This window comes from Halichoerus grypus, chromosome 7, assembly GCF_964656455.1.
Source record: "Halichoerus grypus chromosome 7, mHalGry1.hap1.1, whole genome shotgun sequence".
NCBI lineage: Eukaryota > Metazoa > Chordata > Mammalia > Carnivora > Phocidae > Halichoerus > Halichoerus grypus.
In genome coordinates this window covers 119,371,980-119,398,089 of record NC_135718.1, presented here as the reverse complement: position 1 = coordinate 119,398,089, position 26,110 = coordinate 119,371,980, and the positions used below count along the sequence as shown (strand labels likewise).

Here is a 26,110-nt window from a genome sequence, read left to right as displayed (position 1 = left end):
TCCTGGGGTTACAGTGGACTGTGGGACCCATGTCCCAGTTTCCATAGAGCTTCCCTTCTGGCAGGAGTGCGAGGGATGGTGTAGGACCAGTTGGGAAGCTGTGGTCACAGCCCAGGTGAGAAATAATGGAGGCTAAAACAGGTGTTGAAATGAAATGAGATGAAATGAGAAGTGGATATAAGAGTCGTGTTTGTTTTGTTGTGTGTCAGGAGTTAAAGTTGGTAAGTATGGAGGATTGAATGGATGAGGGGATAAGAGAAGAGCTGTCCAGGCTCTCACAAGGCTTTTGGTTATTTCCCTCAAATAAATTACAGATTCTAAGAACGTAACATGTTTTTTTTTTTAATTTTTATTTGTTATGTTAATCACCATACATTACATCATTAGTTTTTGATGTAGTGTTCCATGATTCATTGTTTGTGCATAACATCCAGTGCTCCATGCAGAACGTGCCCTCTTTAATACCCATCACCAGGCTAACCCATCCTCCCACCCCCCTCCCCTCTAGAACTCTCAGTTTGTTTTTCAGAGTCCATCGTCTCTCATGGTTCGTCTCCCCCTCCGATTTCCCTCCCTTCATTCTTCCCCTCCTGCCATCTTCTTCTTCTTCTTCTTCTTTTTTTTTTTTTTAGAACGTAACATGTTTTGCCTACCACTTGCCAAGTTAGCTGTATGCTGGGCAGATTACTTAAACTCTCTGCCTCTGTTTCCTTGTCTGTAAAATGGGACTGATAGTCATACCCAACTCATGGGGTTCTTTGAGGATTAAAAGAGCTAGTGAATATAAGGGTATGACAGACATTCAGCAAATTTCAGCTGTTACTACTGATACTGTGCAGATAGCATCTATTGTGGTGTGGTGATCGGTACTCTGTGGTTGTTCCTAAGTGCGTGCTGAATGAATGAAGAGAACCAGTCAGTAAATTTAGTCAAGTGATGTCACTATCATTAGATGAACCATCATAGCTGGGTAAGTATGGAAAAGACTGACAAGAAATCTTTGGATCTGATTTTTTTGAAGTACCTGCAAATATTATATAGGAACCTACTGGTAAATATTTTCCTAGAAATGTATATATATGTATATATGTATATATTTTTCTAGAAACACTTTCTTACCTGCAATATTTTCCTAGACCTGTATTTACATTATTTTAACTTGTATACATGCATTTAAATGATCTCATTCACATTCCTGTTACTAGATTTCTGATTTATATAAGAGCCTAGAGCAGAAAGAGAGTAAAATCCAGCAGCTAGCAGAAACTGTAAAGAAATTCGAAAAGGAGTTCAAGCAGTTTGCACAGCTGTTTGGCAAAAATGGAAGCTTCCTCTCAAACATCCAGGTGAGAAATGGCCTCTCTATTCATAGCCAAGATTTAGCCTTCAACTGGCAGTCCAGGTTTTCCTTACAGCTTCTTAAGTGGAGATAATTTCAAATGTAAAGAAAAGCTACAAGAATAAGATAGTGCTTAAAAATACCTGTGTATTCACCCAGATTCACCCATTGTCAGTATTTTGTCCCGTCTCTCTCTGTCACGGTATGTGCGTGTGTGTTCTTTCTGAACCATTTGAGAGTAAGCTGTGTATATTAGGGCCCTTTACCCCTACAAACTTCGGTATGTATTTCATAAGAATAAAGATCTTCTTTTATATAACCTCAACATTTAACAATGTCAGTAAATTTAACATTGATATAATACTTTTATACAATTTATGGTGGTTGGGGTTGCAATTAATGTTGGGCCAATATTAGTCCCTTGATGTCAGCTTCATTGAGAATATCTATAGTTCTGCATTTTGCAATCAACAAAGCGAAACTGTTCATTCCCTTGGGAAGAAAATGCTTTAAACAATACTAAAATATAGCAAAAATTACTTTGCAAATCATGACTGTTAAATAACCATGAACACATTTCTAATGGATAATGTCTTTATTGTGATTACAAAATTGGTAGTGAAAAATATTTTAAGACCTGTGGCACGGGTAGTATTTTTGAAATGTAGACTCTCCCAGAAAAAGGCAGGCCATATATTTTCCATACTTTGTCAGCATACTGTGTGTGTGTATGTGTGTGTGTGTGTGTGTGTGTAGAAAAAAAGGAAATCCCTGCCCCCCAAAAAAATAAAAAAGAAAAAAAGGATCCATCATATGTGTGTGTGTGTGTGTGTGTGTGTAGAAAAAAAGGAAATCCCTGTCCCCCAAAAAAAGAAAAAAGAAAAAAAGGAAATCCATCATATGTTACTATCTCAATTCTGACCTTAGCTAACACAGAAACCCGTCAGAGTTAAGGTACTAAGGGGCAAGGGTAGAGGAGTAATATAGGTCTAGTTTTATTTAATCTCTTCCATCTAAGGAGAACAATCAAAAGTTAGGTCTTACCTCAAGGCACTTTGTACAACCTCTAGTGCTCACACCAGAACGGGCGGGTCTACTTCCAGCTCATTCTCTGCCTTCTAGGAGAGCAGGAGCCGATCAGGAGAGTAGCCTCTGAGAAGGAAGTTGTAAGGCAAGAGGAGAGACAACAGGAGACTAGAGATACAAAGATAGGTTAAAGAACCAAATGGAGAGAAATTGAGGGAGGAGTAAAAGTCAGATGAAGAGAAGTTCAAAGATTTGGAACAGCAGCTGGGGCAGGGAGGAGGAGGAAGATATTAGGTGGCTCATCTCTCTGTGATCCTCACTGAATTTTCTCTTCTGGACTGTGCCTTTTTCATTTCATTAATTGATTGATTAAATGTGAAATGTTTGAGTTGAAAAAATTCAATCTTAGTGAATTACTAAGATAGTAACGATTTTTTTTTTTTTTGACATTATGATCCATGTTGTACTGAAAGGTTCTCGCCACTCACATTGACAAGTCAGCTTGGTTAGAAGCTCAAGTGCGTCAGTTATTACAAATGGCTAACCAGCAACAAAATAAATTTGATCTGAGGCCTTTGGTGGAAGCGATTGATACAGTGAAACAGAAAATTACCCTGCTAGAAACCAATGATCAGAGACTAGGTATGTCTCATATTTTTACTTCTCTTTTGATGATTCTGTTGTCTGCACCTGGCCAAAGGGAGAGTTGCAGCTGTCCAGGATAAACAGTGGTCGAATCTGGTTTTTGTGAAACAGAACAGCATGAGATTGTGGCCAGTCGGGGGGCCGGGGCGGGGTGGGGAGTGATGGAGGGTGATGGGCAGGGGCTGGAACAGGCAAGGGGTGGAAATGGGCCAGGAAATTCCAGAAACAGGGAGTGGTGGTTTTTAAGGAGAGTGGAAAATAATGAGAAAGCTAAGAGAGAGATGTGGCAGAAACACTGTTTTAAGTATAAAAAAATATAAAAGGGTTTGGCTGTTTAAAAGCATTCCAGTTATTAAATAATGGGGCTCACCTTGCTAATGCACACTAGTTCAATGCTGTGTGTCTTCTCTACACTTTGGTGAGCTTCTGTTCAAGAGTATGCATTTGGGTTTTCTTCCAAGACACAAGATTCATTGAGTTAATTATTAATACAAATGGTCCATTGGTGGACAATGAATTCGGTTCATCATGAGATATCTGTCAGAATTTTATTGGTTCTCTTCAGTTACCAAATTCCACTTTGGGCAAATTCTAAAGACAGCTTTAAGGCCTCTGGAAGCTTTTTTTTTTTTTTTTTCTTTGCAGTTGTTTTGGAAGGAGAGACTAACAAACATGATGCCCACATTAATATCCATAAAGCCCAACTGAATAAAAATGAAGAGCGATTTAAGCTGCTGGAAGGGGCCTGCTATAATGGAAAGCTCATCTGGAAGGTGACGGACTATAAGATGAAGAAGAGAGAGGCACAGGACGGGCACACGGTGTCCATCTTCAGCCAGCCTTTCTATACCAGCCGGTGCGGCTACCGGCTCTGTGCTAGAGCGTACCTGAACGGGGACGGGTCTGGGAAAGGGACACACTTGTCGCTGTACTTCGTGGTCATGCGAGGGGAGTTTGACTCCCTGTTGCAGTGGCCATTCAGGCAGAGGGTGACCCTGATGCTTTTGGACCAGAGTGGCAAAAAGAACCACATTATGGAGACCTTCAAGGCCGACCCCAGCAGCAGTAGCTTTAAAAGACCCGACGGGGAGATGAACATCGCGTCTGGCTGCCCCCGCTTTGTGGCTCACTCCACTTTGGAGAATGCCAAGAACACCTACATTAAAGATGACACCGTGTTCCTGAAAGTGGCTGTGGATCTAACTGACCTGGAGGACCTCTAGTCCCTGTTTCTGGGGTGAGGAAGGGCATGTTGGGCCCAGAACCATGGAGGACGACACCTGTGATTATCATATGGACGGACTTAGAGCTCAGTACACATTTGTAGTTGGCTTTTTGCCCCTGGTGTTTGAAGTCCGTTTAAAACTTCTCAAGTGCTATCATCGTTTTACATTTTACTCTGTCCCAGTTTGAAACTTAAAACACTTAGACTATCCTCTCATTATTTATATTTTTATATCTCTTAAAAAGATGTTAAGTTTCTTGAAAGCAAGGTCTGGGGCCTGTCGTTTTTACTGGTGCTTGATAGTGTCTCCGGGTAGGCACTGTGTGAAATGTTACTGAGGACACAGAGGAAGAATTAAAAATGCTTCGGCATTTTATTACTTGGCCTGCTGATTCTAGACCTGACCGTAAGCCTATAAAAGCCATCTTTCAGGATAGGCTGTCCCAATTACATAGTTGGATGGCATACTTTCAAAGACAGTATGCCCAGTTTGGACCAGACTTTATTTGGTCAAATGCTAAATTTGTGGAAATTACTGTACCTCTAAATATTTTCATTAAAAATCAGTCAGCAAGTACAGTTTTGCAAGGCTGCATTAGAACTGGTGAATAGAGAAAGATTTTCATTCTTCCTGTTGAAGTAAACAGAAAATATTGCATGGTGTGTGTGTGTGTAGAAGGATACAGTATATACATATATATATGGAGATATAGGCATCCAACTAAAGTTCATATTTTATTAGGTTCAACCATGTGAAAAAACTACTTTCATACATCAGAAAATGTCAAGTATTAACAGTTTCAAGAGGTTCAATTTAGTACTTGTACATGTATACACCTGTATATATATACACCTAGTTTAAAGGTATTTTGGTAATAATAGTAAGTTAATGTGAGCATGGGCAGAATTTAGCATATGAATGAGAAAATGTCATAAATGGATAAGAGAAATTTAAAACCTAGGGAGAACACCATTTTTATTCCTATGGTATCAAAAGTTTTCTCATCCCAAACTGATTGCAAAAAGCAGTATCTCCTATTCTTTTTTTTTTTTAAGTCAATAAATTTTTATTTAAGGAATTTTACATGTGATTCCTTCCGCTTCCAATCACCGTAGTTCCTCCAAAGTCACAATCATAATCTTCAAAATAGCCCTTTTAAAAAGAACTTGTTCAATCCACAGTTGTCACTGTCAGTCCAGAGTTCTTTCGGTTGGGCTTCTTCAATCTCCACTTGAATATGGACATACTTCATGACCTGAGCCGAAGGCAGTCGCTTAACCAACTGAGCCACCCAGGCGCCTGAATATGGACATACTTCAAAAACTCCCCACCTGTAATCTTTGGGATCCAATGTCTTTACTCCAGGGCCCTAGAAGTCAAATTGTAGAAGTACACTGATTGCTATTTTGGCAAATAGATCTAATTGTTTCTAATGTTGAAAAGTCGTAACAGAAATGTTACAGGCCTCATTGTCACCACAACAATAAACTTGCTGTGATGGAAGCATAACCTGTGTCTCCATGTAGCCACATCAGCAATTTCTGGACACCATGAACAACAGTGCCCATTTCCATCTAGAATGAGGCTTATCTCCTATTCTTTTTGAGAGAACTTTTGAATTCACAAATTGGTATGAAAATTTATATAAACTTGTGACTTATTGAAGTGTGAGTACTTTGTGAAAACAGAAATGATTATATTCTTATGCATCTATCTGTGCGGGTCTCTATTCAAGGATGTATATAAGTCAAAATGAGTACTTCTGACTGTTGTTAAGCCTGAGCTGATCAAAAAAGTACCCAGTTTTCCTGAGCCCTCCTTCATTGTTATGCAACCGAGTGTTCACTTACACTCAAGCTGGCTCCCTTGAGTGTGTAAGGGCAAAGTGCCATGGGCTGAGAGCCAGTTAATGCAGCTCACTCAGGTGATGACCATGCACATTACAACTTTTGAACAGTTGAATCTGATAGAAGAAACATGATTTTTATACCAGTAGTTTCTGGAATACTTGGAACTTTCTTAATCTCTTCGTGAAATTTTTTAAGATGCTAAAGACTCATATTGCAGAAATCATCCCAAAAGCTTAAATTCAAAGAAGTAAGTTCACAATGGAAGCATACTAAAGAACCACACTGTAGCCCCTGGTGAACTCAGATACAACTGATGGTCGGTTTGACCTCACACAAAGTCAGCTCGCATGGCCAGACCTGCTGGTTCTGCGTGTTTGTTTTCAGTGTTTTTAATCCGGCCCGACTCCTTGGGAGTAGAAGGTCATATTGTTGTCACTAGTTTGAAGTAGCTGATATGGAAAACACTTTAAAGTGAATTTATCAAAATACTGGTTTGGTTTTGTGTTCTAACCAGCTTCTCTACATAAAAAGCTTAAGTCATGGCATGGTTTGCTTACGAGCTCAGAGTCCCTTCATCATTGAAACAGTGAGCATGGAACAAGGTATTCCAGAGGAAAAAGCACTCCTTTCTCAAAAGTAAGAGTTGTGATTTTTGTTATAAAGAAGTGGATCCATGTAAACTATTTTTCCCCTTTTATGATCTGGGCAGTTATTTTTATTCTATATCAGAAATATTTAAAGATTTTATTTTTTAAATAATCTCTGTGTCCAGTGTGGGGCTCGAACTCACAACCCCAAGATAGGGGTGTCTGGGTGGCTCAGTCAGTTAAGCGTCTACCTTTGGCTCAGGTCATGATCCCAGGGTCAGGATCGAGTCCCGCATCAGGTTCCTTGCTCAGCAGGGAGCCTGCTTCTCCCTCTGCCCCTCACCCTGCTTGTGCTCTCGCTCTCTCTCTCTGACAAATAAATAAAATCTTAAAAAAACAAAAAACACAACCCCAAGATCAAGAGTCACATGCTCTACAACTAAGCCAGCCAGGCACCCACTCTCCCTACCACTGCCAACCCAGGACTCCTCCCATTTATTCTACCCCAGCTAATGACCTCATCCCCCAAGCCAGATGTCTGGACACTATCCTAGATTCCTCCCTCCCCTTCCCCATCCAGTCACCCACCCAGTACTGCCAACTGGACCTCCAAGTCATTTCTTTAAACTATCCCTACTACCTATCCCTACTGCCCACTACTTCCCAACAACTGCCCTGTTTGAAGGCCAGCATCTTTTGCTACACAACTTGTTTTATTTTTTTTTCTTTCGCCACTGTCACATCTAACCTCACACTGCTACCCAGTGATCTAACATGAAAATCTGAGAACAACTCCTCACTCCACCCACTATCGCTGTATCACCAACAGGACAAAGCCCGGCCTCCTTGGCATGGCACACAGGGCCTGCCATGCCTGCCTCAGCCCCTCCGCCCACCTCCTGCCGGTCCCCCTACTTCACCTTTAGCAACAGAACCACAAGCTGATTGGCATTTCTCTGTGCTGGTGCTGCACTCTAACTGGAACACTCTTCTCTATCCTTACCTCTTTCTTTGCACAGTGAATTCTCTCTGTTTAAGATTCTGCTCTGGCCTCATCTTCTCCAGGATGACTTTGCAAACTCCTTACTCGCTGCTCCTCCCCTCCACCCCCTGCTGACCCTTCGCTAGGCCAGGAGCTCCTGCTCTGTGCTGTATATTTCCTTCTCTATACTTCAGTTGTTGGCCTTTTCTTTTTTTCCAGAAAACAAATGTTAATTGGCTTTGTGTTTGTCAGATTTTTGCGTTAGGCACAAATAGAACAGATACTGTCCCTGTCTTCGTAAAATTTACAATCCGGAGGTCAGACACCTGTGGTGAGCCAAAGTGCTCACTGTGTCAATGTTCTCAGCCTCCTCGGTCTCTCAACTGCTTCCCCCCGTGCCCGGAGAAAGATGGATCTCCCAAACCAGTTCGGAATGTCTGTGATGCAAGATAAGAGAACAGGCAGAAAACATTTGAGGAGAGAGCCCTGGGGCAAAATTTATGAAGAAATGCTAAACCAATGCATGGTTGGGGGGAATGAACAAAGAGAAAAGGGAATGCGAACCTATGAGAACGGTTGGGAATTGTGACGGGAGCCCCTTTAATAATTTTTTCTTCCAAGAGACCCACGTTAAAGACTGAAGTACATTTTAAAATTATTTTTGGCTGGGGCGCCTGGGTGGCTCAGCCGTTAAGCGTCTGCCTTCGGCTCAGGTCATGATCCCAGGGTCCTGGGATCGAGCCCCACATCGGGCTGCCTGCTCGGCGGGAAGCCTGCTTCTCCCTCTCCCGCTCCCCCTGCTGTGTTCCCTCTCTCGCTGTGTTTCTCTCTCTGTCAAATAAATAAATAAAATCTTTAAAATTATTTTTGGCTGCCTGAGGGACACTTAATGAAACTCCACATGGAGACTGGACTCAGGCGCCAGGATTTATAAGGCATTTGAACCAATAGACAACAATAGAAGTTGTGGCAAATGCCTTGAAGAGGATGACGGAGCACGGGACTATGGGGCTGGGCTGGGGACAGTATGTGTATACATAGGGCTGTCAGGGAAGGCCTTCTGCTGAGGTGACATGATATTCAGTGTTCATGTGACAGGTTCTCTGAATGTCCAGCACTTTTGAACACCCATTTGATACCTGAGGAGTTTCCTGTGAGAAGACTTGCCCCCTGGGCCCCCTCTGCAGCCCAGGCAGAGGTGACTAGGCATGGTCACACAGAACTTCAACTTGAAAGATGAAGTCAGAAAGATTCAACTTTTTTGTTGCAAGAAAGATTTGCAGGATGAAGAAGGAAACGTGCCAAACTCTGCCCTACCCGGTGGTGAGTGTGGTGAGCGTCCCAGAGGGAAAGCTCTGAGTTTCGGAGCCTGTGTTTGTAGAAGTTGTGTTGGTGTCAAGTGCAGCAGTGGATTTTCGCTAGAGCTGCTAGTGTGTTATCTGGCTGTGCTGCACCTACATCTGGCTGCTGGTCTTCCTGGACACTCTGTGGGCTACGCCGTATTGATCAAGGCCCTTTCTCAGCCAGAGTGGATTCTGCTGTCTGTAACTAAGAACCTGACTGAGTCAAGCTGAGACCTGAAAGATGAGTCAGCCATGATGAGTCAGCGCAGGTGGGATGAAAATTCTGGGCAGAGGGCACCCAGGAGTGAAAGAGTTGGTTTAAGGAACCAAGAGGAAGCCTGTGTGGTAAGAGTCACCAGAAGAGGGGAGAGTGGCACTTAATGAGACTAGAAGGGGGCGGGCAGAGCCCAGAGTGTAGTGTTAAAGTCATAGTCAGGAGACTGTGGTTCATGTAAAGTGTAACGGAAGTGGAAATCATTTTGGCAGGGGAATACGTGATCTGATTAATGTGTTCTGAAACTGCTCTGTGTGGAACATAGATAAGAAGGGGACAAGAGAAGACATGGGAACAGTATTAAGGTTATGTCATACTGCAATTGTGTTTCTGTGTCTGGGTCCTTACCAAATCATGAACTCCTTGAAGCCAAAAACCATGCTAATTCAAGTGCGTAGAAGGTGCTCATTATAGTAAACTGAATAGTGTATATACGATAATGTATATCTTTATAACAAATCTGGTAGGCAGATATTATGCCCATTTCATAGATGAAAAACTAGTGATTAGAGAGACCTATGTGCTGCATGCTAGGCAGTGTCCTAAGGAAAAAAAAAAGAATTTTACATATTAATTATACCTTAACACACTAATCCTCACAATAATCTTATCAGTTATATGCTGTTTTATCCCCATTTTACAGATGAGGCAGCTGAGGCACAGAGAGGTTATTTAATAAGCTCTAGGTCACACAGCTAATAAGTGGAAAAGCCAGAATTTGAATCCAGGCAGTATGGCTTCAGTCTCTACTCTTAACCACTATATAAGACTGCCTCATAAAAATGCTGATAAACTCCATATGCTTATATAAAAATAGAAATTTAAATGAGCTAAAATATAATAATAATAACCACTAGATAAAAATTTAACCTGTAACTTCCAAACTACTAAAAAAAAAAAAAATCTGGAAAAAGAAACTTCATCAAACCAAAGACAGAAAAGAGAAGAAAACAACAGGAAGCACAATATATAGAAAAAATAAGTTAGAATTAAATCCAAGCACATACATATGAAAGGCTTAAATTTTACTATTAAGGGAGGAAATATTTCCAATGTGGGGGCACATACATATGCTTTTGAAACACATATCTACACGGGGCGCCTGGGTGGCTCAATCATTAAGCGTCTGCCTTCGGCTCAGGTCATGATCCCAGAGTCCTGGGATCGAGCCCTGCATCGGGCTCCCTGCTCCGCGGGAAGCCTGCTTCTCCCTCTCCCACTCCCCCTGCTTGTGTTCCCTCTCTCACTGTGTCTCTCTCTGTCAAATAAATAAATAAAATCTTAAAAAAAAAAAAAAACACATATATACAACAAAACAGAGGGGTGCCTGGGTGGCTCAGTCAGTAAAACGTCTACCTTCAGCTCAGGTCATGACCCCAGGGCCCTGGGATGGAGCCCTGCATCGGGCTCCCTGCTCAGCGGGGAGTCTGCTTCTCCCTCTCCCTCTGCCACTCCCTCTGCTGCTCCGTGCTCTCTCTCTCTGTCAAATAAATAAATAAAACCTTTAAAAAAAAATAAGGAAGAAATTAACGAAAGAGAAAAAACTTCTAGATAAAGGTTATCAATAACAAAATCAATCAAAATTAATAAAAAATCAGAAGGTGGTTCAATAAATCTGATCAAGAAAAAGGACTCCAAAAGAATATATATGAACAAGAACAATATGAGATTAAAAAAAAAAAGTTAATATCAGAGTGTAGAGAGCAAGATGGAGTCTCTCACGTCCAGCAGGGGCCTGTGTCAAGCAAGGACGCCAGCATTTAAGGGCACTGCAGCCACGAGACATTATCGCAGAGACCAGCACCAGCTGACGACACCCCAGAGCTGATCCCAAGCAGAGGCAGAGCAGGGCTGCAGGGGCCCAACACCGATTCAATCCCTTTAAAAAGGGGAGGATTTTTGCAGCAAACTGTCAGATTCTCCAGACACTGACCCCTCCATGTCTGATCACTTAGAAAAGGCCTCCGCCGCTGAAGGCTCTGCCCCACTGGTCTCCGAACAGAGCTGAGACCCTTCACTGCTTGAACGTAGTAAGATGCAAGTGCCAAGAGCTGACTGACCTAAACCTGACTGAGGCCTCATCTCAACTGCGCACCCAGACGGACTTTGCATTTGGATTTTTAACTTCCTAGCCCCTGTGTTATCTTCTTTGCTGGGTGACCTGTGTTCTGCTTTGCATGCCATGGAAGAAGCCAAGTTAACCACCGGTGAAATGTCATTGAATTTGGAATCCTGAACCTGCTTTATAATTATGTTAACCTTGGTTTATGACAGAATCAAGCCGACACTGTGGAAAGACACATTCCTGTGTGTGCCTTCACAGCGTGCTTATGACACAGAGACAATTTAATACCAAAAAATTTGAAAATGTAAATGAAATTGATACTTTTCTAGGAAAAACATATATCTATCTCTCAAAAAGGCACCACACTCAGATAGCTCTAAAGATGAGTTTTTCAAACCTAAGGAATAGATCATTCATACGCTAGGTCTATTCCAGGTCATAGAAAGAAATTAATCTGAGTCATTTTGAGACCTACCATACACTAATATCAAAACTGGACAAGGACAACTAAAGAAAACCATAAGCCAATTTCACTTACGAACTTAGGTTACAGGATCACAGGGTTCTTGTCTCATGGAATCGAAGAATGAATCTCTCGGACACAAAAGGGTGAAGTGAAGTGAAAGTTTATTAAGTTTATTAAGTTTATTAAGTGAAGATGAGAACAGAAAAGAGAGAAGCAGCTCTCTAGCCACTGAGGGCTTTTAGTGGCAATCTTTTATTGAGAACTGACTGGGAAGCTTGTAGCCTTGAGATTCTTGTGCTGTCTTGGTTTGAGTAAGGACTATTGATAACACCCTTGATGACTTAATTCTTTGAGGTTTGGTCATTTTCTATGATACACTGTAGCCGCCAAAGAAGAATACTCCCGACCATCCGAGGCCAGGTGGTCTCTTTCCTTATCTTTTTTGTTCACTCTGTCTTAACCCTCGGCCTGCCAGGAATAGTCTCAGAGCCCAGCCAGGGGCTCCCTATCTCTCCCAGTCTATACCTTAACCCTTTCCCTATTCACTTAGACACAAAAATCCTATATGAAATACACAGCAATTTTCATCCAGCAACATACTGGAAGAATACATACCAGGACTGAAAGGACGGCTCAACATTAGAAAATCTATTATTGTAGTCTTATTACAGCAGGGTAATGGAGAAAAGCTATATGATCATCTGTGAGACTAATACTGAAAGTATTTGGTAATAAATACCCATTTCTGATTTTAAGAAACAATAAAACAAATTGGTAAACTAGAAAAAGAAAAAAGTACAGTTAATTTTTTAAAAAGGTAACTGCCAGAAACCTTCAGAAAATATCATGAAGGGAAAGGTAAGATGCAATTCAAGTAACTTCCGGAAAGAAGGAGGCAAGCCCTGAGGCTAGTAAACAGTGTTGTGTGGGATTCTTGGGAAAAGCCAAAATTGTTATTTACAGATGAATTCTTACCTACAAAATCCAAGAGAATTATTAGAAAACAAAGGTTCAGCGAAGTGACCACACAGATCCACATACCAAAACCCAAATTATCCTAGGGTACAATAAAAGTCCATTAGGAAGAACAAACAAACCAAAACAGCAATAAAAACTGGCAGGAAAAAACCTAATAAGAAATGTGCAAACCGCCAAGAAGATTCTAAGGCTTCAGAGGAACAACGAGGGCAGACTCGGATTAACGGAGAAGTATCCACAGTGCTGGACAGGAAATCTCAATATTGTACTGATACCAAATCTGGGCAAACGAATCTACGGGAAAACAAATCCCAGGAAAGCGTTGCCATTTGGCGACGATCCATTACAGAATTTCAAATGGAATCCCAAACAAATGCCGGAAAAACGCTGCCATTTGGCGACCATCTGTTACAGAACTCGGCCCTACGGCTCCAGGTTCCGCACGTCGCCTTGGGGGAAACGCCCCGCGAGGAGCGTGACAGCCAGCGCAAAACCTCGCGCCCGCAGCCCCGGCGGGAGGCCGCGCGGCCGGAAGAGGCCCGTGGCCCCGCCTCCCTGCGTCGTGGGCGGGGCGTTTCCGGCCAGCTGACGCCCCCGCGCGTCCCAGCCGCGGGTACCAGCCGCGCGCCACCGCGCCGTCCCACGTCCGGCTCCGCGGCTGCTGCCTGAGCAGCAAATGGTCGCTTCCCCTGTAGTTTCCAGTACGTGATGGTCGCAGTGGGAGCTGTGGCTGGAAAGGGGCCGCGTTGGCGTTTTCTTCCTACCTTCTCCTTCCCCCAAGCTCCCTTAAATTGTCTCCCGACCTCTCGGTCACCCCCTGGGCCATCCAACCCCTCTCCTCAGATGAGGCCGCTTCCCGCTCCAGGTTTCCCCAGAAGGTGAGAACTTTCTCATAAGCTTCGTTCATCTTATCCGGTTGCTGGCCTCTCGTATATATACTGTGGAGGGTGTGTTCTTGGTCTGACACTTCTGGCTCTTCCTGCCACTGTGACGGGTCCTGCAGGTACACACCGTGGAAATGTGACACCCCCCCCCCCAGGTTCTTCGAATATACCTTATCTGTCTGCTACAGAATCTCCCACCTTTACACGAAAATCTCTACCAAGGACCACAGCACCTCCTCCCTTCCTAAAACCCCTCTTCTCATTAAATAATAGCAACAGTTAACAATTAAGGAAGGAATGCCTTAAGAGTAAGACACCTAAGCACTCCACAGGCATTATTTTATTTAAACATGGCAACAATCCTTAGGTAGAAACAAATGACAAAACTGAAGCACAGAAAAGTTAATTTGCTCAAGGTGATGAGTAAGGGACAGGTGAGGCTAGGTAGGGAGAGACAGGAAAGGGGCTACATAACCAGGCTCACAGAAATTCCAGATGTGGAGAGATGTTATAGACAAGATATTAACCAGAGAGAAGGGAACATAACAAATCCGCCTTGATTGTTCTAAATGTAGAAGAGGTATTTTCATAATATTTACAAATCCACCTTGTTTGTCTTAAATGTTATAGATGAAATATTTACCAGGTTTCCTGGTCAGTTTTCTACCATAAAACCCCTCAGTGGCAACCCATTCAGGACTCTTCTCACTCTAGAGAGCTCTTTTCTTTCCTTTTGCACCTTCACTTAATAGATTTTGACTTCAGGCCCGCCTTTTGTCTTTGAGATTCATTCTTCCACTCTGAGACAAGAACCCTGTAACCCTGCAACAGTGACATAGCTTGGATGTGGTGTTGACATTTGAATCCATTGTGTAGCTCACTGGAAAGCAGGTGCTATTATCTGTTCTCTTTACCATATATCTGGGCATCCCCTTTTAGTTGCTTCTGAGGAATTTTTTCTGAATGCTGTCTAGGAATCCTCAAAGCTCTCCTCACACAGACCCCTGAGTGTTACATTTTATAAGATATCTTAAGCTCTGGGCTTAATATTTTGCATCCCCCAAATGTGCTTATGCTTCCTTAAAAATGTGCTTCTAACTCAGTACTCACTAACCAGCCCCTTTCCTTTGTCTCAGTATGACTGTCTTATCATCATCACTGTTCTCAGCAAACATTTGAGCAGCTAGTTTATGTAAGATGTAAAGATAATTGAAGTTTCAAAGAACTCTGAGGTTTAGTTCCTGACTGCAAGGAGAAATATGAAATTTATTCATAAAAAGACCCACAAAGTAGCACATCAGCGCTCAGTTGCACAGAGAAGTTCTACTGGAGCCACTTTGGACAAAATTTGTTAAGTGCTAGATTATGTCCTCATCTGTAAAATACTAAGTTTAGGCTAGATCATTAAAGTTATGTGAATCTTAAGTTCAGAAAAAGGAGTGATCACTACAGATGTGGGAACTATTGGAGAAGCTATATACTGTATTCTGTGTATATATATAGAATATATATGTATATATTGTATTCTTGATGCATTATAGAAACAAAGATTAGGTTGAAGACTTTTCTTAGCACATTTTTTTTTCACTTTGAACATCTGGTAATGGTTGTAGCCTTGCTCTAGAAATAAAGTTCCCATTCATACAACATTTTATACTCAAATTTTAGGAGATTCATGACCCACCCCTCCCTTCCAAAGCCTGCATGTTAAAGACCCTTGATTTAGGAAAATAAAATGAACTGCAACTCAGAAGGCCAGACTAAACCAGATGTGGAGGGTCCTTATCTTGCAGGCAGAGCAGAACCGTTGGAAGTTAAGAAGTAAAGTCTGGCAGGGGTGCAAAGGATGAATTACAGTGGGCAATGGCAGTGAAACCAGTTAGGCAGCCAGTGGAATAATTTAGGTAGATAGTTTAGGAGATATTACAGGGCTATGCCTAGCATTATAGGGGATGGGGGGAAACTGCAAGAAATATTGCCAAGGACAAATGAAAAGGATGGATATAGAATTGAAAGACAGGAAGGAGTCAATGATAACAAAGTTTGAGGTCTGTCCAGCTGCAGTTATGTACCTTCTCTACTTTGTCTTCAGTTTTTTATTGCACTAGGTCATTCCCATAGCATAAATGCTCTAAGAGGAGATGTCACTACTGACCCAATGGATATTAAAAGAGATACAACTATATACTTATAAATTCAACAACTCAGATGAACTAGACCACTATCAGAGCTACCAAAATGTGCCCAAGAAGAAACAGATAGGTTGAATGTACTGTAACTATTTAAAAATTGAATTTGTATTTAAAAATCTAGGAGCGCCTGGGTGGCACAGTCAGTTAAGCATCCAACTCTTGATCTCAGTTCAGGTCTTGATCTCAGGGTCGCGAGTTCAAGCCCCGTGTCAGCCTCCATGCTGGGTGTGGAGCCTCCTTAAAAAAATAAAATCTAAAAAAAGGGTGAAGTCCAGGCCCAGATGACTTCACTGGTAAATTTTAGCAGACCTTTAAAGATAAAACGATAGTTCTGCACAAGCTCTTCTAGCAGATAGAAGAAGGAAGACTTTCCAACTCATTTTATGCAGCCAAAATTACTTGATACCAAAACCAGATAAAAACAACATAGAAAAGAAAACTGAATCAGTATCTCTAATGAACAAAGATGAAAGAATCCTCAACAAAATTGGAAGATTGAATCCAGCAGCATGTAAGAAGAAAAATACTTTGTGATCATGTGTCATTTACCCCAGGAATTCAAGGCTGGTTCAACATTTGAAAATCAGTTAGTATAATCTACCACATTAATAACCTAAACAAGAAAAACTACATGATCCTATGAATAGGTGCAAAAAAAGCACTTAACAAAATTCAACATTCATGGTTTTTTAAAACTCAGCATCACAGACTCAAGAGATTTCATCTGTGTTCTTAAAAAAAAGTAAAAAGTTGGTTCAACCAAGATGAGGAAAAATTAACATTTTGAGCCCAAAAAAGAATCGAATCTATCTAGAGTTCATTGGTTCTTCAATAACTGTAGAAATAACTACCATCTGTTATCCAGAGGACTGGCCAGTGTGATTTCACAAGAGGACTCTCTGGCTGGGGATCCTTGACAGTTGAGCTTTGCCTAGCCTGATTTTGGGCTTCCAAGCAAGACTGCTCCTGCAATTCAGCACTCCTGCTCCTACCCTATCAAAGAGACTACATTGCTGAAATGACAGAGAGATAGTGAAAAGTGAGGGGGGTGGTACCATTTGACATGGTCTTAGTAGTCTCTCTAAGAGATGGCATTGATTACTTTTCTATGCTTTTCTTTCTGTCTTAAAAATTGTGTATTTTGGCATGGCTCAGTCAGTTAAGCGTCTGACTCTTGATCTTGGCTCAGGTCTTAATCTCACGGTCGTGAGTTCAAGCCCTGCACTGGGCTCCACACTGGGTGTGGAGCATACTTTAAAAAAATGTGCATTTTTACAGATAGCAAACAAAATGTGAACATAAATTTTAGAAAGTATGTAGCTGTCTTCATATCTCATTAATGTTTTAAAAAAAACACCCAACTCAGCAATCCAGGAATAGAAGGGAATCTGATAAAAGATATCCACAAAACCTAGAGCTAACATTACACTTAGTGGTGAAGGACTGAATGCTTCCTACTCCCAAGATTGGGAACCCAGCAAAGATGTACATTTTCACTACTCATACTCAATATTTTACTGAAGTCCTAGCAATTGCAGTAAGGAAGAAAAATAAAAGGCATTCTGATTGGAAAGGAAGAAATAAATTTATCCTGATTTTCAGATGACATAATTGTCTATGTAGTAAATCTCAAGAAATCTACAAAAAGGTCTTAATGCTAAGAAGTGAATTTATGCAGGATAAAAGCTTAACGTACAATAATCATATTTCTACACTAGAAATGAACAATTGGAAGGTGATGCACTCCTCTCTTCCACAGATGAAATACTTAGGTATAAATCTAACAAAGTATGTGTAGGATCTTTATGCTGAGAAGTACAAAATGCTGATGAAAGAAATAAAAAAACACCCATACTGTGTTCATGGATTAAAAGATTCAGTATAGTAAAGATGTCAGTTCTCCCCAAATTGATCTATGCATTTAATGCAATTGTAATAAAAATCCCAGCAGGATTTTTGTACATATAGATTAGTTGATTCGAAAGTTATAAGGAAAGATAAAGGAACTAGAATAGCAAAACAATTTTGCAAATGAAGAGCAAAGTTGAAGAATCCACACAATCTGCTTTTAAGATGTACTATGAAGCTATAGTAATCAAGACAATGTGGTATTGGTGGAAGGACAGACACATAGACCAATGGAATAGAATAGAGTCCAGAAGTAGACCCACAAAATTTGGCCAACTGATTTTTGACAGAGGTGCAAATGTAACTCAATGAAGAAAGGATAGCCCTTTCAGTACATGGTGCTGGAAAAACTGGGTATCCACATGGGAAAAAAGTGAATCTTGACCTATGTCCCATGCCACATATAAAAATTAACTCAAAGTGGATCATAGACCTAAAAGTAAGGGCTAAAAATATGAAACTCTTGAGGGAAACACAGAAGAAAATTTTTTGAAACCTTGGATTAGGCGAAGAATTCCTAGATCTAACACAAAAAGCACTGTCTATAAAGGGAAAAATTGATAAATTGGACTTTATAAAAATTGAAATCTTTTGCTACATGAAGGATATTACAAAGAGAATGAAAGACAAGGCATATACATAACAAAAGACTTGTATCCGGAATATTTAAAGAATTTTTCAAAACCTAACTAGAAAACAACTCAATAAAAAATGGGCAAAGTTTGAACAGACACTTCGCTAAAGAAGATACACAGATGGCAAATAAGCACATGAAAAGATATTCAACATCATTAATCATTAGGGAAATGAAAATTAAAACCACAAGAAATATTATACACCTATTAGAATGGATAAAATAAAAAAAAATAACAATATCAAGTGCCAGCAAAGATGTGGAGAAACTGGAACATTCACACATTGCCATGGAGATGCAAAATAGTACAGGCTCTCTGGAGAACAGCTATTTAGTTTCTATAATAAGTTAAACATACATTTACCATTTAATACAGAAATTCCACTTTTATATGTTTATCTCAGAAATGAAAGCAAACATTAACACAACAATGTGTATATAAATGTTTATAGCAGCATTATTAATAATTGTCCCAAATGTCCCAAAGCAAAGCTGATTCAACATTTGAAAGTCAATCAGTGTAATTCACTATATTAGCAGACTAAACAAGAAAAACTATATGAACTAAATGCCCTTCAGTGAGTGAATGGATAAATACACTCTGGTTTATCTGTACAGTGGAATAGTATTTAGAAATAAAAAGGGGGTCTGTTATGCGTCAGACTCGTGATTTTGGCTCAGGTCATGATCTCAGGGTTGTGAGATCAAGCCCCATGTTGGTCTCCACGCTGGGCGTGGAGTTTCCTTAAGATTCTCTCTCTCCCTCCCCCTCTGCCCCTCTTCCCTGCCCCGAGTTCACTCTCTCTCTCTCTCAAAAAAAAACACAAAAAATAAAAAAACAAATTATTGATATATGCAATGACTAAAATGTATTTAATAAGCAAAGGAAGCTAATCTCAAATGGTTACATACTGTAGGATTCCATTTATATGATATTCTGGAAAAGACAAAATTAAAGGGATAGAGAACATACCAGTGATTGGTCGGGGTTAAAGGTAGGGAGAGGGTCTGACTGCAAAGGGGTAGCGTGAAGGAATATTTGAGATACTGGAATTTTTCTGTATACTGTTCTGTATACTGTTAATATTCCGTATACTCTTATACTATTCTGTTTACTGTTACAAGAATTTATGCATGTGTTAAAACTCAAAGTTCTGTGTACACACACAAATTTTTACTGTATGCAAATTTAAAAGTATTTTTTAAGTTAAAAAAAAAAAAACTAGTTGGTCTAGAATCTCTTTTAAAATCCTACCCTTGACCTCAATGGTCCCTCCAACCACTATGCCACTTTCTGCTCTCAAAAAACTGTATTTCATAAAATATAGATTACGTTTCTTGGCTCTATTTCCTTGATTACCATTCATTCTTTTAAAACATTCAGCAACATAATCCATGCACATGATTAAAAGATCAAGGAGTGTAGAGGGTTTATAATGAAAAATAACAGTCTCCAGCCCACTTGCTTTCTTCTCATTTTAGATCCAGCTCCTCACAAACACTTTAAATCTTTTGTATATTTAGTAGGATTAAATACTTTTAAATTTGCATACACCATTTTCTCTTCTTTCTGGAATTCTTATTATACTTACAGGCCTCTTGGATTTATTCTCTGTAATTCTTTTTTTTTCTCTCATTTTTCTAAAAAAAAAAAGGGGGGCAACTTGGAATCTAGCAGGTAGAGGCCAGAGATGTAGTTAAATATCCTACATGCATTTGAAAGCCCTTCACAACAAAGAATAATGTAGCCCCAAATGACAATAGGGACAGGGCAGAGTCTGCCCTATGCCAAACCACCAAAATCTCTTACTCAAAATACCATAAGAACCATCTAAATGTGTTACCTGCTTCTACTTTTACCCTTATACAATCTCTTCCCCACAAAACACAGCCATATGATTTTTTAAAAACACAAATCAGATTTTAATCAAATTTTGACACTCCCCGCTTAAACCTCTCCAGTTCCTTCCCACGTACTTAGTATGAAACCCCAAGTCCTTAAACATGAAGCTGGTTTTATAGTTTTACATTGTCTGGTCCTTGCTTACTTCTTACCTCATTTCATACTACTCTCTCTTTGACTATGCTTGAGGTTTACCTACCTTCTTTCTGAACATCAAAAATGCTGAACTTCTTCCTGTCTCAGGACCATTGAACTTGTGTTCCATCTGCCTGAAAGTTTTTTCCTACAAGTTTTCACATGGTTGGCTGATTTGCATCTTTCTTTTTTTTTTTTTTAAGATTTTATTTATTTGAGAAAGAGAGTGCGTGCGCACGAGCTGGAGGAGGGGTAGAGGGAGAGGAGAAGCAGGCTCCCCGCTGAGCAGGGAGACCAGATTGTAGTCTCAAGCATTCTTGAATCACTACAGGTCTCCCTCCAGATCTTCTAAATGAAGATTTCTATGTGCGGAACATAGGAATTTGTTTTTTAACAAGGTCCTTGGTGTTTCTTATGTGTTCAGGAACCAGTGGAATAGTGTATAGAGAGGAACAATCAAAAGATTCAGGAGTGAGCCCTAAGATGGACTATCTTTAAATGTGGGAGGAAAAAAGTGAAGCCCCAGATTGAGATAGGGAATGCTATGTGGCAGGTACCAGGGAGACAATCTCAGTTTTGAACGGGAGCCAAAATCGCCGCTCTCCTTGACTGGTCCATTGCTCTACTTGTGCTGCCATAACAAAATACTACAGACTACATCAACAGGAATTTCTTTTCCCATAGTTCTGGAGACGGGACAGTCCAAGATCAAGGCTTCAGCAATGTTCGGTTTCCAGCGAGAACTCTTCTGGCTTCAGATGGCCACATTCTTGCTGCACCCTCACACCCTCACATGGCCTTTCCTTTCGGGTGCATGGGGAGGAGAGAGAGATCTCTCATTCTTCTTGTAAGGCCACCAGTCCTACCAGATTAGGACTCTACCCTTATGACTTCATTGAACTTTAATTACCTCCTAAAGATGCTATCTATAAAATGTAGTTACATTGAGGGTTTTGGGACAAAAGATATGGAAACTATGTTTTAATGAATAGAGGGGCGCCTGGGTGGCTCAGTCGTTGAGCATCTGCCTTCGGCTCAGGTCATGATCTCAGGGTCCTGGGATTGAGCCCCGCATCGGGCTCCCTGCTCTGCGGAAAGCCTGCTTCTCTTTCTCCCACTCCCCCTGCTTGTGTTCCCTCTCTCGCTGTGTCTCTCTCTGTCAAATAAATAAATAAAAAATCTTTAAAAAAATAAATTCTGAATAGAAAGAGGGTCAGATATTAGTGACTCACAAATGGTTTTATATTTATATTCCTATTAAATGGTAACCTTTTGTACACCTAATTTGAATATCTGTCCTCACAACAAAAACCAATTATGTATTTCTATAACCTTGGTAAAAATCTCATGCAGATTCAATCAAACTAAGCACCCTGTTTCACCCTGAACTTTGCTTTGTAGTCTAAAAGAACAAGAATTCAGTAGTGATGTGATGATACTCTTGGATCACATTACGTCAAACTGGTTCTCTTCATTGATAAAGGGAAACACCAATTGCTACAGACTGAACTGTATTCCTCCAAAATTCATTTATTGAGACTCTAACCCTCGATGGAACTGTATTTAGGTCTCATTTTGCTTTTTAAATTCTCTAATAAACTCAATATTTTGGTTTTATAGACATGGAAGGCAAGTTGTATAGACATGGCTAAGAAGCCCACACAAGGGGGCGCCTGGGTGGCTCAGTCAGTTAAGCACCTGCCTTGGGCTTGGGTCCTGATCCTGGGGTCCTGAGATTGAACCCTGCGCCCAGATCCCTGCTCAGTGGGGAATCTGCTTCTCCCTCTCCCCCTGCTCTTGCTCTCTCTCTCATATAAATACATAAATAAAATCTTAAAAAAAAAAAAAAAGAAGTCTGCACAAGTCCCAAAGATGCCTGGACCGCCAGAAACAGAGGGAGGAATTTTACTTGGTTTAAGACCTTCTGAATATTTTCATGTATGTTTTAGAAATTACTGTGTTTCTCTTTCATTTGTTGTTAATATTTGAGAGGATAATTGTGTAACATTTTATATCAATCAAGATCAACACAAAAGAAAAAAGAAAAGCAAAACCTAAGCCACCACTGATCCTAATATAGATCATCAACATCTTATTCTTCGGATGGCTATGTGTTTTCTTCTTCATCATGATCTTAAGGAAGCCATATGGATTCAAGTAGTGAAGAGGGTATGTTTATTATCTTGTTAAGGTTTTTCCATTTATAAATTAGATAATTTAGAAAAATTCATTAAAACTCCTCCATAACTTCTGTTTATTAACAAATTTCATTGAGAATACCCGCTATGTACCAGGCATAATGGTAACCATGGTATAGTCCCTTCGGCCAAGGAAATTTTATTATATTGAGCAATAAAGACAAAGAAGTAGTCCACTACAGTGCAAATGAATGCTATGACTTGGTATGCATGTGTTAGAGGACAAGGAAAGGCTTTGGAGAAGAAAATGATATCTAAATTGAAATCTGGAGGATGATTAGGCATTTTCCAGACAGCCAGGAAAGTGGAATTCAGGAAGATTTGTTACAAGCTAAAGGAATTGCATGTGCTAACTACTGTTGACATTTGGGTTTCTGATTCTTTCTCAAGTAATATGCTAACACTTGTATTTCTTGACTTATCAGTGGACCAATCAGAGTTCCTAGTTGTAAGCAAAGGAAACAGACTCCGGCTTATGTAAATAGGAAGGGGATATATTGAACGGATATTGAGTAACTCACAGAAATGTCAAGAAACCCCGTGAATGAATCTCTGAATATAGATAGGAACAAAGTAAAACTTGGCAGCTAGAGCCATAGGCAAAGGCATGCCACAGAGCCCAGCCTGGTAAGGGCACACCAGCACCACTACGGAGGCTGACCGCCTCTGTTTGCGTTGCTGTGGTCACCAGTGCCCCACTCCGTCACTGCCACTAGACCGCCTCCACTGCCGAATGGACTCTTCACCGTCTCTGCTTTTTTGTGTCATTAGCTCCTAACAGGGGTTGACTGAGCCTCAATCACATGCCCGTGTGCTACCTGCTTAGGAAACTGGGAAAGCAAGCATTGGCCTTTTCAGCATTGATGGCAGGAGGCGTGCAGAGGAATATTCACCAAACATAGAAAGGAGAATCAGATACAGGGCAGGAAAAATAGTTAAAATAAAACAAATGTTGTTCACATTCAACTCTAGACAATATCTGTTGATTAGTTCACTTTAAATTGTTCCTTTGTCTCACTTACTTTATCCTGTCAGTGTTTGTTACTTGTGTTATAATTAGTTTTTCTTTTTGCTAGTTTGGCATCACTAATATTATACTTGCAATTCTACTTTTTGTTCCATTAACTATAGTCAGTTATTTTACTCTTTTTTTCTATAGATACCCCTATACTTTCCTCCATCTTTTCTCTCTACTGTCTTTTTTTTTTTTAAAGATTTTATTTATTTGAGAGGGAGAGAGAGCACAAGCCAGGGGGAGCAGCAGAGGGGGAGGGAGAAGTAGGCTCCCCGCTGAGCAGGGATCCTGACGCGGGGCTGGAGCCCAGGACCCTGGGATTATGACCTGAGCCAAAGGCAGACGCTTAACTGACTGAGCCACCCAGGTGCCCCAGTTGGGCAGTTTTAACCTGGGGTCTTTCGTGGGGCTGTAGTCATCTGAAGAGCACGTGCTCTAGGGCTGGATGACCAAGAGGGCTCCCCCCTGTGGATGGTAGTGGAAACTGACCAGGAGTTGGGAGCTCTTCTTTGGCTGTCAAGTCTACAGGTGCCCTGGCCAGGACACTTGAGTTTTCAAGCCTGGTGGCTGAGTTCTGACAGGGGCGTTCCAAGAGCAAGCATTCCAGGCAGAAGCTGTAAGGCTTGCTTTAACCTACCTTTGGAAGCTCCAGAATGTCATGTTTGCTTTGTTCTATTGATCAAGCAAGTCACTCTAGTCAGCCTGCTTTCAAGGGGAGGGGACTTAGACTCCATTTCTTGATGGGGTGTGACAAGAACACAGGTGTTATGGCTGTGACCATCTTTGGAAAATACAACCAAAAGATGTCGACCCCTGACCTTCTGCTTCCCATGTCCTCTTTCCTGCTTTGTTTTTTAAATCTCTAAGAGTACATAATCAATAGTACTGTATTTGTTGCCAATGATAAAAGTCGAGCTCTCAAGGAAAAATCAAAATTTTGGTAAATTTGTATACACTCCTCATTTTCCTTCTTTTTCTTACATCAGGAATTTAACAGCTTCCCCAAACTTAATGACTTTTCTGATGAGATTAGTAGTGATGTTAATGAATATGAATTTTTTATATTGTATAATTAAGTGAGTTAACTTTTGGAAGATCTGCATAATTTAATAGACCAATATTTTTCAGATAATCAATGCATGATGTTACAAAATCATGAATAGGTAAAAGCCATTTAAAGTGCAAGGCTGACTAATGGATTTTAGTGTAACAGAGTATGAAAATCATTAATATGATTTCAGATTCCACATTGCAGCTAACTCTGTTTTGATCTCTGAATTGTCAGTAATTTATTTTTTTAAATTGTGGTAAAATGTACATAATGTGAAATTTACCATTTTAACTATTTTTTAAAGTGTGCAGTTGAGTGGCATTAGGTGTATTCATATTGTCGGGCAATCATCACCCATTACATCTCCAGAACTTTTCATCATCCGCAACTGAATTTCTTTATCTATTAAACAATAATTCTCATTTCCCTCTCCCAGCAGGATCTAAAAAAACTATTAAAATACTTTTCCCTTTTCTAAGTGCATATCGGTGGGAGGCTGGATTTTCTTTAGATACTTCAGTTAAAACAACTTGTCACAACAGATTGAATGCAGAAGCAGATATAAGTGGTCATATGTATTAGTTTCCCATTACTATATAGCAAATACCCACAACCATAGTAGCTTAACACAACTCCCATTTGTATCAGTTTCTATGGGTCAGGAGTCTGGGTTCAGATGGGATCCTCGGGGTCTTTGCACAAGGTCTCACAGGCTAAAATTAAGATGTTGGCCAGGGATTCAGTTTCACCTGAGGCTCAGGGGTCCTTGTTCCAAGGGCACTGCTTGTTGGCAGAATTCAGTGCCTTGGAGTCGTAGCACCAATGTCCCTGTTTTCTGGCTAGCTGTTGGCCAGGGGCTGCTCTCAGCAACTCACGGGTCCCATCCCTGCCATATGACAACATCAGTCCTTGTTTTCCATCACATTGTAGCTTACTTCTCCAAAGCCAGCAGGAAAATCCCGCTCTAGTCTGCTACGATGGAGTCTTATATAATATAACGTAATCCTAGGAGTGACTCTATCATCACCTTTGCCAGATTCTTTTGGCGAGAAGCAAGTCATGGGTTCTCCTTCACTCCCCAGACTCACTGAGGTTATCTTAGGGTGTGTCCACTCCAGACATTACGGATGTACAAAAACATAAAACAATGTCACTCTTCTTACTATTCAATATATATAAATTAAGTAAATATGTACATATATAATTAAAAATATGTTATTCATGTTCATGTGTAATGGGTTTCTAGCTGTTACTTCAAATGAGTTGGTAAAGATTGAATTTTCCAATTTTACTTTCTAATACAGTAAATATTGATGGTTATAACGCTTATAAACAATAGTTCTTCAGGCTCCTTAATAAATTTTATGAGTACGAAGTGTCCTGGGACCAAAAATATGAGAACTGTTAAT

At 40.5% G+C, this 26,110-nt stretch overlaps 1 protein-coding gene, 1 long non-coding RNA gene and 1 other non-coding gene across 6 annotated transcripts in view; 2 read left to right on the top strand and 1 right to left on the bottom strand.

Annotated features, from left to right (window-relative positions):
* Window positions 1–5,745, top strand: part of TRAF5 (TNF receptor associated factor 5) — a 47,288-nt gene extending 41,543 nt beyond the window's left edge. For all 3 annotated transcript variants that reach the window (XM_036095697.2, XM_036095696.2, XM_036095694.2), the window contains 3 exons: window positions 1,206–1,346; window positions 2,839–3,007; window positions 3,656–5,745. In XM_036095697.2, coding sequence (XP_035951590.1) covers window positions 1,206–1,346; window positions 2,839–3,007; window positions 3,656–4,233 — 888 coding nt within the window. In that variant the 3' untranslated portion in view covers window positions 4,234–5,745. The remainder of the gene's footprint in view (window positions 1–1,205; window positions 1,347–2,838; window positions 3,008–3,655) is intronic.
* Window positions 5,689–5,823, bottom strand: LOC118537964 (small nucleolar RNA SNORA1). The gene has a single exon (XR_004918377.1). It is a non-coding gene; the product is annotated as a small nucleolar RNA SNORA1 (small nucleolar RNA).
* Window positions 5,824–13,392: 7,569 nt separating this feature from the next.
* Window positions 13,393–26,110, top strand: part of LOC118537957 (uncharacterized) — a 34,676-nt gene continuing 21,958 nt past the window's right edge. For both annotated transcript variants that reach the window (XR_013449500.1, XR_013449501.1), the window contains exon 1: window positions 13,393–13,659. This is a non-coding gene — a long non-coding RNA (uncharacterized LOC118537957). The remainder of the gene's footprint in view (window positions 13,660–26,110) is intronic.